This window comes from Lycorma delicatula, chromosome 2, assembly GCF_047948215.1.
Source record: "Lycorma delicatula isolate Av1 chromosome 2, ASM4794821v1, whole genome shotgun sequence".
Taxonomy (NCBI): Eukaryota; Metazoa; Arthropoda; class Insecta; order Hemiptera; family Fulgoridae; genus Lycorma; species Lycorma delicatula.
Window position 1 is genome coordinate 149,694,367 of NC_134456.1, and position 19,476 is coordinate 149,713,842.

A 19,476-nucleotide genomic window follows, 5' to 3' on the forward strand; every position below is an offset into this window, starting at 1 on the left:
AAAGTGACCAAAATTGAAAAGAAAAAAAGACGTCTATGTATTATTTGTCAAGTTAGAAAGCGTAAATATCTAGATACACAGTAGAGTAGTGTGTAAAGTAGAATTGACACAGCTTTTAGCTATTACTAATAAATGAAACAAAGTGGTACATCCTGACCCCCTAAGGGGAAGAAACCTTGTGACGATTCCAGTCGCCACACAACCCACTCCGTTCATAGCCTTGATGGGCTTGTCGGGAGGTCTTCTTATTGATCCTCAAACACTGATAACAGCCTACACTCACCTAAAAGAGGGCTTGTAAAACACTTATGCTCCACAAGGCACGTGGCGAAGTAGTGACAACGACTCCTGATGTAAGCAAGAGTTGTAACAAGCAAGGGTTTATCCTAGACACTACTCTATAGTTGCGTATTTCTTTTTATTCAGGTAACCGAACCAGTAGCGACTAAGAGGTGTGACAGCAGGACATTCAGACCTCCAGGTGCCCGTAGCTCATTGTGGGTTTCCAGTCTTAGTTGGCAGATAGAAGACAGCAAACTAATTAGTTTACTGTGCTAGGAACTTGGCGAAGATGTTTTCTGATATCGTTGATGTATCTTTACATCAACTTTTTTGCCTTACCTCAGTTAGGCTTCCTCCTGGAAGTTTAACTAAGGTAAGGCAAAAGAAATCGCCAAAAAGAGGGCGGGTAATGCTTTCGCCTCGTTTGACGAAGAGTATCTTACTGGGTCTTCTACCCGGGATCCCAAGTTAAATCTGGTAATTTTCACAATGAGAAGGGCAGACTTGGTAGTTTTGTCTCGTTAGTCAAGCCTATGGAAGAGAAGGTAGATCATCTCTTAAGGTTTTTGAAGTACCCCGAAGACTCTAGACCAAAAGTCTAGAGTATTCGCTTGAGTATCCTCAAGTATTAGCCTCAAGGATCAAGTATTAGCCTGTAGACCAAAAGAGGTGGTTATTAAAGAGACTCTTCCAGTTCCTGTTAGGGCAGAGCGGAATCGCTACACTGAAGTCTTAAAAAACACAGAGGCCACCAGTTTAGCCGTAAGAAGCCAGAGGTTGTTTTCCTTAACAGAAAAGAGTCTTCACAGTATTAGCTAAGGAGACTAGGGAAGACTTTGAGGTTAGTCTTTCTGGCAATAGGTCAAATCTGAAAATAAGAAACATAAAAATAACAAGCAATAAATAGATTTAGTGGTCACTGCGAACGACAAGGAGACCAACCGTGTTTTTACCGAGCCCCTAGCCATCAAAAATATGGAGATGAAATTTGACTCTAAATGAAAACGGAGGTCCTTTATCCATTGTTTGTCCATTCTTTATCCATCGTCGCTACTGAGATGAGGAAAAAATGTCTCTCGTTAGAGAGCAGAATACTGATTTGGATGAGGGGAATTTTAAGGCCGAGTGTAGGTTTCTTTTTAAAACAGATAACGTGATGCCCAGCGGTATCACACTTTGAAGCTTGTGCACGGTCTCTTTAAGAAATTTACTTCTGAGAGTAGACTTCTACTCTCAGAAGTAGAAGTCTACTTCTGAGATGTTTTCATCTTGTCGCATCAATGATTATACTGATGTGGAGAGGTGCTTGAAGTGTGTAACAGGTTTGGTCACAGAGGAAAGTTTTGCCCATAAGCTTTGCTCTGTGCGCATTGTGGCGAGGAAGGTCACAAGCGTGATGAATATCCAAAGAAGGCAGAGGCTCCTGCTTCTGTCAACTGTAAAAGTTGCGAAAGAATCATACACTCTTGAAAGAATCTTGCACTCTATAGAGAGCAAGAACTGTGGATGCTGTCTCCGCACCTACTTCAACTATCTAGATGGTTAGGTTTTGTCCGCTGATTGCCCAAGGTGCCTATGTTGCCAAATCGAATAAGCTGAGAGTATTAAAAAAAGGACTGTATATGTTTCTTCTTCTGCAGCACCCTTATGAGGTAAGAGTGATCTGCGAGGCTTTAGTGGTTGGAAAAAGTTTTATACTGAATCTAACAGTATGTCCGCAATTCTAGCAGGAAGTCGTTGGATTGTGTCTACTTACAGTAGGTGGTAGATTTCTGACATACATAGTATAGCTGTCAAGCTTGTTAACGGTCTTGATTGTTTTTGTTGTTCATACTTTCAGTACAAGCACCCCACTGATGGACATTTGGAATGACTGGATACTGGATACCAACTTGTTAGTAATCATCCAATTCTATAGATGCTGATGAGAATGCCAAATCGCTTCTTTAGCTTAGTGGAGTCACGAATGACGGCGGTGAATTAGCGGAAAGTTTTATTGTGCAACATAGTTTGGAAGTTTTTAATGTTGTTGGAAAATTAGCCAGTTTTTAATGTTATGATAGATGGTGGAGATTATTCAGTTGGACAAATATAGACGTTACCATGAGAAGAAATATTCCTGATAGAATATTTTTGCCTAGAGAAGGGCATGAAGGACAATTCCCAAAGTTATAAATATTGTCTCTTCTATTGAGTCTTGGAATGTTTTAGGTATCTTTTTATGATTTATCCGAGACATAGTGCTTTTAAGGACTAGATGGAGGACTAGGTCTGGTTTGATTGGTTTGGGGCTATGTCCGGACTGTAGAGTCGATGATAATACGGACCATAACCTGTATGTTTGCCCTAAGTACGAGGCTGAAATTCCTAAGATTGTTAGGAACTTGAGAGGATTAATTCTTTTCTGGACCTGCTAGTCAATAGGAAAACTCGTAGGGAATGGATCGTAGTTGCTGGATTTCTTAATTGTCTGACCCTGCAGAGAGTCGCTTAAGGGTTCTAAGGGGTTAGAACAAGATTAGAACAATTAATAGTTTCAGTAGCAGCTCGTTTAGCTAGGAACCCGCTAGGGTGCTTACTTCGCCAAGATACGCGTTTTGGTTTCGAGCCCCAGTTAATTTAGATTATCGAATTAACTATTCTTTACGTGAGGAAATAGTGTACCGCGATAGGATGTCGTTGATAATAAATAAGAAGCCAATCGCCGATCCAGCAATCCATCCACACCCTGCACGTCAAGTAAGCTTTATAAACTTTGAAAAATAAATATTTATGAGATAAAACAATTTTAAAAAATAATAAAATTTGTTTGTGGTCAGATCATTATTATTCTTGAAATTAATGTAAAAGGGGTAGTTAGACACTAAACTAAAGGCTTAGTGTCTAGGTTAATTGTGGTAACCGGGTAAAATATCCGTCTTTTAATACGTTTCTAAATTTATTTATTTTGTAATAAACCATGATGCTAAGTAAACATTTTTAGTAACCAGATATTTTATAAAATTTAATTTTCAACAAATAATCATGATTTTTTAAATAAACCCACAACAGAAATAATTAAAATTTAAGTTCACTTTTGTGAAAACTTGAAGCGTACTTTTTTGTCTAGTTTTTTAAAACTTAATGTTTTAACAATGGAGGGAAAACTTTCTCAACTTAATCAAACTTTCCGACCCCATCTTGAATAAAAACTGTAGGCAAATAAAAAATTCATTTTAATTTGTAAGGATGAAATAATAAGATGGCATGTAACTAACGAAATTTTTAGATGATTTTTTTTTACATGATCGATTCAAAAATGTTAAAATCGCTCAAAAAACACATTGAAATTCTTTGTGAAGAGGAAAAATAAAAAAGAAAGTACATTAACTATATGATTGTAAGTAACCTGATACTATCCACCAGAAATTTAAACAAACAAAAAACTCTTAGCAAGAATAAAACGCCTCCTATACCAAGGTATAAGATTTTAACTATAAGATTTTTTACTTATAGTTAAAAAATCTGATGTGGACAACACATGATTTACTTGTACCCCTATTAAATTACATATACATATTTTTTTTTTAAATAAAAATTATAAAAAAATTTATTTCATCAATAACTTTGGATATTTTCTCATTTTTTTTTACTGTTATAGAATTTTTACTTAGCATAATTTTTTTTTACAATCAGAGGTTAATAATTATTAACAAATCAATATATTTAAATAAAAGAAACTGTTGTTTTATGTGCAATATGTCTGTCTGCATCTGCCTCCGGTTACTTCACTAAAAAACAAAAACCACGATGAAAACGCAAGCAACCATAAAGCCGCGACAGGGATGCTACTTAATTATAAAATTAAAAATAGATGAAATGAAATTCCATAGTAATAAACGCATGAAATAATATTAGGTAAATATATGAAGTTAATAAATGTAAAAAATAATTACAAAACAATCCACAATATACAATTAATAAAATGATTTGAATACATATTTATATACATGTTGAATGGGATGCAGAAAATTTAAGATCTTTTAAATTTTTTAATTAGTATTATTTAAAAAATTCATTGACATTGTTTCCGTAAACGAAAATCTTTTCATTTTATTTAAATAAATTGATGGAAACATTTTTTTACCTATCCAGCAATTTATTAGAAATTTCAATGGAAGCACAATTTATGGTAAATCTTCCCTTTCTAATACAATCCTACATCTTGGACGAAACGTCGAGGTTTTCTGCTTTTGGTTTTGTTTTTTGTTTGTTTGGTTGTTGACCTAATGAATTGCAATAGAAAATTTTCTTTATATATATATATATATATATATAAAATAATAACTGAACTCTATTCTTTGGTTAGACAAATGTAAAAAAAACCAAATAAGTTAGAAAATTATCCAAATTAACAGAAAATTTTCTATTGCAATTCATTAGGTCAACAACCAAACAAACAAAAAACAAAACCAAAAGCAGAAAACCTCGACGTTTCGTCCAAGATGTAGGATTGTATTAGAAAGGGAAGATTTACCATAAATTGTGCTTCCATTGAAATTTCTAATAAATTGCTGGATAGGTAAAAAAATGTTTCCATCAATTTATTTAAATAAAATGAAAAGATTTTCGTTTACGGAAACAATGTCAATGAATTTTTTAAATAATACTAATTAAAAAATTTAAAAGATCTTAAATTTTCTGCATCCCATTCAACATGTATATAAATATGTATTCAAATCATTTTATTAATTGTATATTGTGGATTGTTTTGTAATTATTTTTTACATTTATTAACTTCATATATTTACCTAATATTATTTCATGCGTTTATTACTATGGAATTTCATTTCATCTATTTTTAATTTTATAATTAAGTAGCATCCCTGTCGCGGCTTTATGGTTGCTTGCGTTTTCATCGTGGTTTTTGTTTTTTAGTGAAGTAACCGGAGGCAGATGCAGACAGACATATTGCACATAAAACAACAGTTTCTTTTATTTAAATATATTGATTTGTTAATAATTATTAACCTCTGATTGTAAAAAAAAATTATGCTAAGTAAAAATTCTATAACAGTAAAAAAAAATGAGAAAATATCCAAAGTTATTGATGAAATAAATTTTTTTATAATTTTTATTTTAAAAAAAAATATGTATATGTAATTTAATAGGGGTACAAGTAAATCATGTGTTGTCCACATCAGATTTTTTAACTATAAGTAAAAAATCTTATAGTTAAAATCTTATACCTTGGTATAGGAGGCTTTTTATTCTTGCTAAGAGTTTTTTGTTTGTTTAAATTTCTGGTGGATAGTATCAGGTTACTTACAATCATATAGTTAATGTACTTTCTTTTTTATTTTTCCTCTTCACAAAGAATTTCAATGTGTTTTTTGAGCGATTTTAACATTTTTGAATCGATCATGTAAAAAAAAATCATCTAAAAATTTCGTTAGTTACATGCCATCTTATTATTTCATCCTTACAAATTAAAATGAATTTTTTATTTGCCTACAGTTTTTATTCAAGATGTACACACACATATATATATATATATATATATATATATATATATATATATATATATATGTGTGTGTGTGTGTGTGTGTGCGCGCGCGCGCGCGTGCGTGCGTGCGTGTGTGTGTGTGTGTGTGTGTGTGTGTGTAAACAAATGCGCACGCACAGGCACATACGCAAGAGAAGATTTGGTATGGAGATGAATTAATGTCTGTGGATACAAGATAAGCGAAAGGGGAGTACAGTGGAGTATTTAGCATGAGGTTCTATTAGGCGTACCATTTGCAATTCTGTTTGGTTTCAGCTTCAAAACGCTGGAACTTGTGTACATATGTACAGAACTCACTATACACACAAACACACATGTACTTAAATTACGCTCATATATCATCTAGTATTCGAGCTGAAATACCATACAAATACACATATAAACACAGACGAATAAAGCAACCCCCAAACACTCATTCAAGTACACACAGCACCCAAACGTTTAGAATGTAATTATGCTAGGAAGAAATAACGGTTGCAATGTATGTAGCATCGTATATTAATTGTTTGTTTCCAATAGCGGAAGTAAAGATTCATAATGAGATTTTAATAAATTTATTATAATTTAAAATAACTAAAATTTTTCTCTTCATTTTGAATACCTGTGAAATCAATACAAAAATTTGGTAAAAGTTATAGTTAATAGAATTTTCATTTTACTGTCTCGTAATTGTAGCTGGTACTATTTTAAAGAGATAAATCTGTTTTTTATCATTTTTAGAAACCAATGAACGACATACATTAATTTACCAGCTACATGGAAAAAAATATTCACCGTTTTATACATTCTTTCATCAAGGGGATGGGAAGATACAGTCACCATTGGTTTTGTATTAAAAATAGTAACCTGAGTAATTGGCCAATTGTAATCAAAATTAAATGGCACAAATTTCCCATTTTCAGAAGTTATCGTATAAAATTCCATAAAAATTGGTTTATATAGCCTGAAGATTATCGTTTCAAGGAAAACGATAACAGATAAAATAAAGGAAAAGAAAAAGGTTTTTATCTTCAACTCTGGAATAAAACTGTTCAAATAAATAACTAAGATGACATACTAATAAAATAATATCATTAAATTACTACAAGAATGTTAATTTGAGTCTAGAAACGATAAAAAGAGATAAGTTTAACCTATGTGAAAAATTTACCAATAGCTTTGAGTAAAACATTGAGATACGGAAGCAATCAATTTCGTTTGTTCCTTGATGATTGAGACCAAAATTAAATGACGTTAACTCCGCATATATACAGAAATAATTTTGCCAAATTTTATCCAAATAAGTCCGTCCGATCTGTATATGTCAATCAAAAACAGATCAACATATTATGGATGGTGAAATTCCTAGTGACAGACTAAGAATTAATTTCTATTACAGTGTAGAAGGTTTGGACAATAGAAAACGTAACACCGAGACGAACAAAAAGGTGGATCTGACTGTTGTTTCCACAGGTCAAACCCCAGACCCGGAGATATAAATACTGACGAGGACCAGCGAATATCAGTTCAGTGTAAATAAATGGGATAACAGTGGACAAGAGCATTGTAAGTGTGCAGTAACAATTGAACGTACGAGCGAAGAGTGCATCACAAGAAAATTACATTTTGGAACAATGTTCTCCTCTACGGTTAACTGAAAATTTTAAAAAAATTTCGTGTTTCTGTGCGGAAAAAAGGCCGGAACCGGAATGATGGAGAACAGGTGATTATATTATTTCTATCACGACAATGCCCCCGGCCCACCGCACTCACTTTGCAGCAATTTTTGACAGACACGGTATGACCACCTTGTCCTATCCACCGTATTTGCCCGATCTCGCGCCTTGCTACTTTATTTTATTTCCAAATACGAAAAGGAATTACAAAGGAAAGCGTTTTGGCACGGTAGAAGAGGTGAAATAAAAAAATAAAAAGCAGCCGATGCCTTAAAAGGCATAACAAGTGAAGAATTAAAAAAATATTTTTAGCAATGAAAAAAACGTTTGGAAAGATGTACTGGGCGTTATGTAACACTGAAATTCCAGAATGTAAAAATAAATTAGACAAAATAATTATAATAATCCCCTTTACTTTTAGGTAGATTTCATAAGAAAGCTACCTGTTGTAACGGGTACCATGATTCGACTTCTAGAAAATTTCGACATATTTTCGCGTTTTACATCCCTAAGACCCGTCAATTCAAAAGTTTATACATATATATATATATTTCACTTTCTCGTGGACACGATAACTGCCGTAATTTTGCGATAATCACTTTCAAATTGATACATAAAATATAAAGACCCAAAATCTCGATCGAGTTCGTTAAAGGGCATAATCGGACCATGCGGGTGGAAATGGGAGGGCTTTTTCGAAAAAAAACAAAATAACTTTCCTATTAAGTAAAATATCGAATTCGTTTATAGTTCGTACAATTCTTTACATAAGGGCCTAAAACTTATCAAAGTAAAGTTTTTAATTATCGCCAACAATTGGTCCGGGGATGGAAAAAATGGGGTTTCGAAGAAAATAATTCATAACTCTCTTAATAGGCCCAGTATCGAATCGGTTTAAAGAGGTTGTTAGTCTTCTAAACATTAACTAACACTTTTTTCTGAAACCATTTTTTTATATGACAAACCCTTACTGCAAGGGATGACCAAAATATTACTGGAATTGTAAAAAGAAGGCAACTTTTTACCTATCTATTTTTTATCTATCTTTTTTCTATCTATTTTTTATCTACCGTATGCTAGACATGTGAAACTATTTTCACATGCAACCATGGTCATTCTGAGTAGATTCGAAGTTTTTCTTAACTTTAAGGTGGAAATCTTTTTTATCTCTTACTTAGCACCAGTGAAATCTACCTCCGCTTTTCGGTGTGCCTAAACGGATTTTTTAATATCTTCTCGTACATCGAAAGTAATTCATCTCTTTAAAAAAAATATATTTTTTAGAGGTATGAGGCTTTGCAATTCTTTTGTTTTAAACTGCTTAACAGTTATTTACACGGTACTGTAGGTAAATTTTGAAACTAGCTATGAAATATATTAAATGGTCATCGTTCTGGCGGCTAATTAATATTATTTAGGATTATATATTATATTATTTATTACAATATTATATTGAAGTTATTGTTGTAGCTAGAATATATTTGCAAACAAATATTTGCTTTTCGGTGCCTTTTAAAATTGTATATCATAACGTACCTTTCATTTAAACTTTTTGAACTGCTCTCATATACGGGTTTTGGTAGTGGTAGTTTCACACCGAATACTGAATATATAAATCATTTCAAAGTAGGAGTGTTAGCCAAATTTCATTTTCAATGTTTAACGATTGAAAAGTTGAAACTAATACTTTATTTACCAATGTGAGTGTAAATATATAAAGGCACTAATTAATTGAGAAATTACGGTGTACCCAAAAAATTATGTTTCTTTTTTTAAATAAGAGTTTTGGTAATATCCAGATTATCTTTTTAATTATTAAAGTTACTTAAAAATTTGTGAAAAGAAAAAGGAGAAGAATAATTTATTTATTATACTAGTATCATTTAAGGGCATTTTATTAAATTTTAAAAATGTTTTGTACGGTTAAAATTGTAAAAAAAGCTGTATTTTCACAATTCCATAATGTATAATCATGTTTTAGACAATATTACCCAAACATACCTCTTAAGTAAATCTGTTTATTACATAATGAAAAGACAAACTTCATCTAGAATAAATGAACTAGAATTGAAGAAATAACTTTTGTATTACAAATTGTCATTTTGTGTACTTCTTAATTATTTGATTTATTTTTTGGGGTATAGCTTTTAGTGAATACCATGTTTATTAACCTGGCAACTATGTTCTTAAGCAAGTAGACAACTGCGCGAAAGTTTTTACCAACTTTTCGAAGAAAAGTACGGTACAACTTTCCGTCGCATGGTGTTAGTGAAGGGGGGTGAAAATGAATTTTCTTTACGTTTTGGGGTATGAGGAGTACAAATATAGTATAAACTTAAAATGATGTTTACTTATATATATATATATATAAATTTTTATTTATTTTATTTATTTATAGGCCTATGTGCAAACTTTTGTGGCTTGAATCTCTCCAAAACTACTCTGCCAATTTCATTGAAATTTAGATATACTGCAGTAGTGTATCTGAAATTGTACATGTGAAATTTTGTTGAAGATTGGTTGAATTGCTCTCAATTTAATGTCGAAAATAATTTTAGGTTTCATTGACTGCGTAATGGTGTTTTTCATACGCATTTATGTAGTGTGTCTCAGTGGTGAGCGAGTTGAAAATTGATGCTTGTTTGTAGGGTCTACTGGTTAACCGAAAGTATGTAGCGAGTTGTATTTTGAAAATGAGTGCATTTCTGACTGCGAAATAGTGAAGGCGTCAGTAATGAAAACTCGGTTATCTTACGCGGAATTGCGTAAGACCGTTTTTTACTTCTGTAGCAATAGAGATACGCAGCTATAAGGGTAAATATAGAGATCGAAAAAAATTTGGGCGAGGAAGGTTTTATAAATATCAACTTTGTATGATTTCCTAGAACCCAAGAATATAAAAAAATAGTGGAAAATTCCGAAAGGATACATGTATGTTGGCCTGTATTTTGATAAATCTATCCGGACTGCATAATAATTAACACTTGAAATTTTGGTCAAATATTCCTATATTCCTTTATATGGGGCACTGATGGTATTAAATTTTTAATTTATCAATCAGAAGGGGGGTGGTGGTGGGGGGGGGGGTGAAGTAATTATTTTAATTTTAAAAATAAAATCTTTTTGGAGGAAAAGGGAATCGTCAAAACTTTAAATTCGATACAGTGGTAGCGATATATGATTGGTTTAAAGTTTTTTAAAGTTTCTGATATATATTTTTAATACGGATTTCTAAAGACTTGTGAAATCTGGCAAAAAAGTATTTCTCTACGTAAGTTCTAACGTATGTTAAATTTTGGCTCCAATAAGATAAAATGTATTGTCCCATCAGAAAAAAGAAAATATTTAAAAAAAAAAATAAGAAATGTTGTTTTCTAAAAGCATTTACAAAAATTCGTTACCTAAATTCGATTTATATTTTGTATTTTATATTGGTTTGATCTACTCCTATTTTAAATAATGATAATATTAATAAAGTCAATAATATTTTAAAACACTACTACGTATTTGAAATAAAACTTTATCAAGGCCGAACCTAGGAAAATTATACAACTTTTGTAGGTTTTTTCTATTGCAACGAGATAAATTTATTGTTTTGGAGTGTAAAAATAATGTACATAATTTTAATTTAAATGTATAAGCATTTTATTATTATTTAAGGTATGGATTACCATTCTAGAAATGTTTGTTAGTTTTTTTATGGTTTTGTGTTCATATCTTGATCAGGCTTAGTATTTTTCACATATTATAATATTAATTTTTATCATAAAAAACCGAATTATAGTAGCCATAGTAGGGAAGGGGGCGTATACATATAAATTTCTAAATAAATAGATTAAATTTAATTAACACCTAGATTTGAGGAAAATAATTAAGTGCCGGTATAATATGACATTCATAGCTTCTACAGAACAAAAGTGTGTTATATCCACATGATTCTAAATAGTCGAGAGTTTAATTCAGTGAGAAATTTAAGAAGAGAAATTAACAGATGTATCTTGAAAACGAGAGAGGAAAATAGAAATAGAGATAGTTATGTGAGAGAATTAATATAAAATGCATATAAATGAAAGAGGTACGTAATGAAAACATAGAGAATGTGTGTGTGTGTGTGTGTGTGTGTGTAAAGCTCTTTAAACTCATGTCAGAGCTCTATACAATGCACTCACTGTATCTAAAGGACGAGGATGAAAATTTCAGAATAATACTGCTTGCTAATACGTGCAACAGAGCAAAACATACAGCAATAATAATACTGGATACCTAACAAGTTAGTTACTCAATTATAACTATTCTACATATACATATGAGAGGATGAAAGAGGAAAGCAACCCCCGGTCCTTGTACTCTTGAATTACACACCCTTTACAGTTGTACAGTTGTATTTATGATGCTACCAGTAACAAGCAGACTGTTTAGCAGATATAACGTCAGAATAGCCGATAGGGGAGCACAACTATGGTACACGTAAGCCTTTCATATAGAAAATATAATCCTATTATTTTCTATATCGGTTGGTTGTTCTCTTTAATTCATCATTTTGAATTAACGGTACCGGCATCAAATTGTACGTTACGGTGCGCCACTTCAACAATAGCCCTCGTAAAAGAATTAACTTATAACAACTAAAATAATTCTATTTTCAGACTATAGACCATCTAATAACATTTACAAGAGATTGAATTAATAATACTTTATATTAAAAATATTTATAGCGAAATTCAGAGTAAATCCTTAATGGAATTATTTATGTAAATAAAATTTAATAATAAGATTTATCATAGAATCATATTATCAATTAATCTGTAGGTAATTTGACCAGTATAAAATTAACAAACATCACTAAATCATTATAAAATATATATATATATATATATATATTTATATACATATTTATTAGTATATATATATATATATACTAATAAATAAAGAGGATGAGGGTATTTGTTTGTTAGGGATAAACAAAAATATTACTCGATCAATCACAAACATATTTTTACCCACTTTTCTTGCCATAACTGAGAAGGTTTTTGGATATATTTCAGGTTTTTGGATATATGTAGTAGTGGAGATTTGCCGGTTGAAGCACCAACTTTAATGAACTGAATTAATGAATAGTGAACCGTGAGTGTCTATCGCTTTTTGAGCTAGATTTTAAGTGAATAATTATGAATATCTAAAAGCCAATTTATAGATTTTTTGAAATTCCGAGTTGCAACGATTAATAGAACGTTTAATTTTTTTGTTACCCTGTTATTTTTTTAATTTTTCGATAACAAATGAAAAAATCAACCTGATTTTTGGTGAGTGTAATCTTCAAGTCAATAAACCAATTTCTATATTTTGAAATTCGACCTTGAAAGGTAAAACATTTTTTACAATGATTGCAAATTTTCCCAATCCCGATTATAGTAAACGAGATATTCAGTAGATCTGGGCTTGCAGCAAATGCTACAGATTAACATTTAAAAACTATTTTTAATTTATAATTAAAAAAAAAAAAAAAAAAATCTAATTCCGATTTTTTTAATTCTGATTTTTTTAAGCGGTGCGAAGTTATAGTTGCTTAGTTATACGGCGATGTGGCTCAACCAATACAGCCACTGCCATCGTAATTGTATGTGTGACTGGCTGCACTTGCCTCCCGTTACTTGACTAAAAAACAAAATAAAAAGATTGACCGCTTCGGGAAACGAAAGTAACCATATAGCGCAGCAAAGCTGTGACGGGGAGCTAGTCTGTATATATATATATATATATATATATGCAGGTGTACCTAAAATGCCGGCTTTCGTGGCGCGATTGGTAGCATCTCGGCCTTTCATCCGGAGATCCCGAGTTCGAATCCCGGTTAGGCATGGTATTTTCACACGCTATAAATAATTCATCTCATCCTGAGAAGCAATACCTAACGTTGGTTCCAGATGTAAAAAAAAGTGTACCTAAAATGGTTGGCTAGGTATAAATTTTCGTATTCAATACCTCATTCAATAGAGGAGATGAAATCTGGCAGGAAATTATGTTATGCATTTTCTGTGTTTGGTTACTTGTGAACCGATTTCCACAACTAAGGTATAATTTTGTTCACAATAAATGCTTAACATTTATTGCAAACAAAATGTTTGCAAGTAATATTATTTCTCGCGGAAAACTTTCCTTTCAACTCTGGGCAATGCTGTTTACACGATAACGTACCATGAAGAACTCATAAGTATCTTGGATTGTTACAATATTCCAACAGATTTATATTTTCTCTATAATAAAAGAAAAATAATTAAAAAAAGAAAAAAACATAAATTGAAATCGGTTTGGTAGTGCTCGCCGATTAAATAAATTTACATGTTTCACAAACTGTTAATTTTTTTAAAAATAGAATATTTCTTCATGTTTCGAGAAATTAACGTATTAAATCGGATTTTTTTTTGTAGTGTTGTAGTCTATAAAAAAGAAACAAAATGGAAAAAAAGATTCATAGAAATCGGTGCAGTAGTTTTTATATGATTAACATACAAGCAAACTTTCTGATTTGTATAATCTTATGATTATTTAAAACATTTTAAAAAAAATGTAAAATGTAAATGTAAATTCTGTATCTCGTTCAACGTGTAAATAGAAATGTGTTCAAATAATTTTCATTAAAGTATTTTGAATGTTTATTATTTTCTAGTAATTTTATATACTTAGCATTTTCATGTATGTACCTTAACATTGTTTCACGGGTTTTGAATAATCAATATGGACTACAATAAATTTTATTTTTATCTTATAATTACTAATATATTTTATGATACGGTCTGACAAGATTTTTACCATATATTTCCTTGATCATCCCAGAAAAAAGTTGAGGGTTCCTTTTTTTAACCGATAAGCAATATTTTATATAAAGATATAAAGGTATATAAAGGTTATATTATATGCTTAACTTAATACATTATATACTGATGTATACAATACATTGTTATGCACCAATCAGAAAAAATACATATTTATTTATTAATATTATTATTTTACTTTTTAAATCTAAAATATTCGCAAAGATATCATTCTGTAAATTATAAAACATGAAATGATATGATAAAAAATACTTTAGAAGAAGATGAAGGAATCGGTGTTGAGGGAAAGAGAATAAATTTTATAAGGTTCTCAATGAGTTTTTTTTAGGAGAGAACCATCCGGATATTTAACAAACAGTTTTAAAATTATAAGTTAGAATACTGAATTGGAATGAATGTTAAGAAAGCTAAAGTAAAGAGGTAGGAGACCATAAACAAATGGATGTCTACATAAAAAGGGAAAACTGGACAAATAGGTTATTTGAATTACACCGTGTTAACTGAAGACTACCGAAAAACAAAATAAAAACAAATATAACAACGGCTAAGAAAGCATTAAACATAAATTTTTCATTTGGAGTGTATCTGAAGTCTACTTCTGTCGATTTAAATTGTGGAATAAAGAAAAAAAGGAAAAGATTAAATGGACGTACAAAGTGAAAATGGAGTAATGTGAAGAGTTAACGAAAATAGAAGCTTAATCAGAAAAAATTCGAAATAGGAAAGCTAATTAACTGAAACATGTCATACAAGAAAATTATATATTAACACAGTACATGAAGGATCAGTAGAAGTGTTAAAAGAGCAAAAATTAAAAGTGATCTAAAAGAAAAGTGAGCTATAAAGATCTTAAATTTTTAACTGGGATTAAGGAGAATGGAGATGGATATTCTGCAAGGGACTTGCCTAATGGCAGATATTTATCATTATATGATGATAAAAGTGTTAAATGCTCGTAGGATAAACGATATTATTATCTTAATTCAGCCTAAATTTTATATAAAATGTTTATTACTTGTGAAATAATGAAAAAAAGTAAATTTCTAAGAAAATAAAATAATAAAAAAACCAAATGAAATCGACAATATTCCGTTTTTATAATGTAATATTCGTAACATATTAAAAACTTGTTTAAATGGTGTGTAATTAAAAGTGCTAATGTGTAAAAGCACACATGTTTTTCACAAAAAATTAAAAAAATAACTCGTTTTTAAGTATTTTATGTCATATTACAATATGATATAAAATATTACATATAAATAATTACAGATATATTATATATAAAATAATTGTATAATGCTCATATAAGTAAGAAAGTTTATGACAAATTATGTATTTTATAGACATTAGAGTGGTTTATGACAGCACTCCTTACAGTAATAATGATGTTCTTTGTTATCGATACAGATTTTCATACTTCTTCTAAAAGGTTTCTTATCTAATGCAAAAACTGTAATGTGGAAATTTCATAATCCAGTTCATGATTGTATGGTTAGGTATCCTCCTTTTATATCTTCAAATATTGAAGTATAGCCTAAATATTCGCTTTCATGAGACAAAAAAAAAAATCACCATGTTAAAAAAAACCTCTACCATAGCGAAACAAAGCTTCATGTTTACTAAGGTATATTTTTTGACCAAACTGCACAGTCATTTTGAGGCCACGAGAATGCTATGCGAATCAAAATAGTACGTGAATGCTGATGAATATATATATATATATATATATATATAAAAGAATGTGTGTCTGTATGTGTGTGTGTGTGCGCGCGCGCGCACATGTGTGTGTATACGAACGCTCACAATATTCCATGTAAAACTTTATGTACTAGGGTCATTCGGAATGTTCTCGTTCTGACACAGAGATGGCGAAAAAACAATAATTAACAAAAAAGGAAAATATTCGTAGCCTAGAAGAGATTATTTGGATAGTATGTCTTTCATATGTTAAAATTTATTTATTTTTTATTATCTTTGATCCTTTTTTGTTTTTTACCTAATTGATTTGTTTATATAATTGGTTTATTTTTTATTTTTTTTATTTCTATTGGTTTATTTATTTTTTTTTATAATTGATAAAATTTATTATATTTTTGTTGTTGTTTAAGAATTTTAAATTTGTTTTGTTTTTATTTCTGTTTATTCTTTTTATTTTTTGTCTGATTTTTACTTTTTTTAGTTATTTCGTTTTAATTTTAGATTTTGTTATTGATGTTTTATTATTATTTTTTTTTTAAGTTTAGATTAGTTCTTGTATTTTTGTTGGTTTTTGGTTTGGGTTATCAAGCAGTTTTTTTTCAATTTTTCATACTCTTTTTGGTTCTTTACCTTTTTTATTAAGAATTTTTTATGTTATTACTTTTTTTTTTGGTTGGTTTTAATTATTTGTTTTTTGATTTTCTTGTTAATAATTATTTAATGTTTTTTTTTTATTTTGTGTCCGTTTATTTAGTTTCCATTTATGATTACCAAGGGCTCATGTTGAGGCTCTTACTTCTGGTTCTAAAATTTTGGCTGGTAAAATGCTTAAACATGGCAGGTATGAATTTATTCATTGTTTAAGTTATGTTTTTGTATTTTTTTGTTCAACTATGCTTATTTCTTTTTGAGTATTTGTTTATTTGGTTGTTTTTATATTAGAATATTTGTATGATTCACAGATATTTGAGGATTTTGATTGCTTATTCTTCTGCTTATTATATAGGCTTAGTTATTTGTGGTTTATTTATTATAACTTAATTAAAATTAGTTGATACTATTTCTTTTATAGTTGCTCATGGTTTTGTTTCTTCCGGTCTTTTTTTATTTAATTGGTATTGCTTTTGATCCTTCGGGTAAAAGTAGATTTGTATTGTGAAGGGTCTTTTACATTATTTAACATCTGTAATAGTTATAATTATCTTGTAATTGTTATAGTTATGATTTTTTCTTTCATTCAACAAGGTTCTTTTATATATATGATTCTTTATTTGATTACGATATTTGTCAAGATTGATCCTTTACATGGCGTGCTGGGAAGTTTCAGACGCGTGAGTTTTGGTTGCTTGTTTGTGGTGATCGAGTAAAACAAAATTTGAGCTACTATAGAGTACTTTTTTAAAAGATTAAACCCCGACAGAAATGCAAACAGATTTAGATTCAACTTTAAAGGGTTCTTCCCGTTTGTTTCTGACTGTTAAAAACTGGACTACTGAATTTAAACGTGGTCGTACATCCATTCAGGGTGATAAACGCTCGGAACGTCCAGACCACCGACGAAATTATGACAAAATATACTATGTCGTATTAAATGATTCCCGACTGAAGGTACACGGGCATGCTGAAATCGCAAACATTTTGATACACAGTGCCCACTTCATTCTCTCCAATGTTTTAGGCATGAAAAGGTTTTCCGCTAGATGGATGCCGTGTGTTTGTTAACAGTCAATCACAAATGAATTCAACTAAAAACTTCTCAAAGGTGTTTAGACTGAATTTAAACACGATTTCGCATAATTTCTTCGACTTTTTATAACAGAATTAAATGAAACATGGATTTACCATAACTAGCTAGAGACCAAACAGTGTGTGAAAACTGGCGAAAGTGCGCCAAAGATAGTGAAAACGAAACGGTCCAGCTGTCACACGTAAAATAAGGTGTCTTTCAAACACGATTTTCGATTGTTTAGAGACAAGTATCGGATTGTTGCTATAGTATACCATGGACCTATGCTTCAAGGTGCGTCCATATGCGCCATTCTCAACGATTGCTATCTCTTCCTAAACTTGAAGAAATGAATAGTTGGGCGAAAATTCATTTAAATAATAAGGTCAAAGCTGAGATAACCGCATATTTTGTAGAGATGGACAAATTGCATTGTACTGAGGGCATTACAAAATTGTAAAGTCGTTGGTCTAAAGGTATCGACTTGAAAGGTGATTAAGTTGAAAAAAAAAACAACTGAAAAATTTTTTTTTTTCTTTGTCAGGCCTAAAACTTTCCGAATGATTGTTGTATAAAAAAGAACATAAAAAGGTATTTTTCTTGTAATATCTATGTCTACACGCTTTTGCTAATATTTATTTAAGTATATTACATAAACGTATTTTTAATCTACTGGTTCCATTAATTGCATAGATTGCCAATTATTATTACGGATACTAGTATTAAACACATTCCAATAATCATACATATGAATATTCAATAATACTTGTTTACGTGTAGCAGGTAAATATGCTTTGTAATTAATGATCAAGTAGCTATTAAATAGTAATTAATAATAAAGATACTTACCACCGAAGTATGCGAGCATGGCTGTGAGAACAACGCACAGTAATATAAGAGCGAACGAACAACATTTCCACGAACAACGGTGCTGGCATCGTTTGTCTATATGGAATCTGGACGGGGAGTATGGGGAATAATGCGCGGCTGCTGTAGTGGACGCCGGTCGCAGGGGGAATACTGGCATAGCGACCGGTGCTGGCTGAGTGGGAGCTGTACCCAATCTGAAACAATAAAGATGAAATATTAATTTAATATGATGTATATAAAATTCACTAAGGGATTTAAAACATAATATTAAGAAAAAAGACAGCTTAATATTTTAGTTGGTAATCCTTATTTAAACTACTTCTGATATAAGTTTTATTTAAGTAAATAAAACTTATTTATTTACTTATGTTTTATTTACTTTTTTTACTTATGCTAACTATTCCGGTCAAATTTTGTATGTCGAAGTTTTTACAAAGTCTTCAAGTTTCTTGATTTCCCTCTAATCAAAAAAACATTTCAGCATTGACAGATTGCAGAAGGATATGAGTGAATGTATAAATATTTATTAATATATATATATACTAGCGGCCCGTCTAGCCAGAACCCTCAGGGTCCGGGTCGGCTCAGGCGAATCCCGGAGCTATCTCCGGGGCTCCTCAGAGTCTCCCGGGGCTACGGGGCCTACCCCAGAGGGCTCGCTTCGCTCGCCCATTCCTGTGATGATGGAAGGACGATGCCTTGAACAACCGCAGAGATCGCTTCGGTCACCATTTCCGTCTTCCCAGAAAGCAACGCCGCCTGGACTCCCCACCCTGATTATTATTCTCATGATTGTGAGAATAATACTGACAAATAAAAAAGAATGAACTAAGAATGATATGCAGTACTAAACATAAAAACTATAGT

At 30.9% G+C, this 19,476-nt stretch overlaps 1 protein-coding gene across 1 annotated transcript in view; it reads right to left on the reverse strand.

Moving 5' to 3' along the window:
• The window catches only part of Ten-a (Teneurin-a transmembrane protein), a 332,260-nt gene extending 313,477 nt beyond the window's left edge, over positions 1–18,783 (reverse strand). The window contains exon 1 of the mRNA XM_075357656.1: positions 18,589–18,783. Within this exon, the coding sequence (XP_075213771.1) occupies positions 18,589–18,766 (178 nt within the window). The 5' untranslated portion in view covers positions 18,767–18,783. The remainder of the gene's footprint in view (positions 1–18,588) is intronic.
• Between the last annotated feature and the right edge of the window lie 693 nt (positions 18,784–19,476).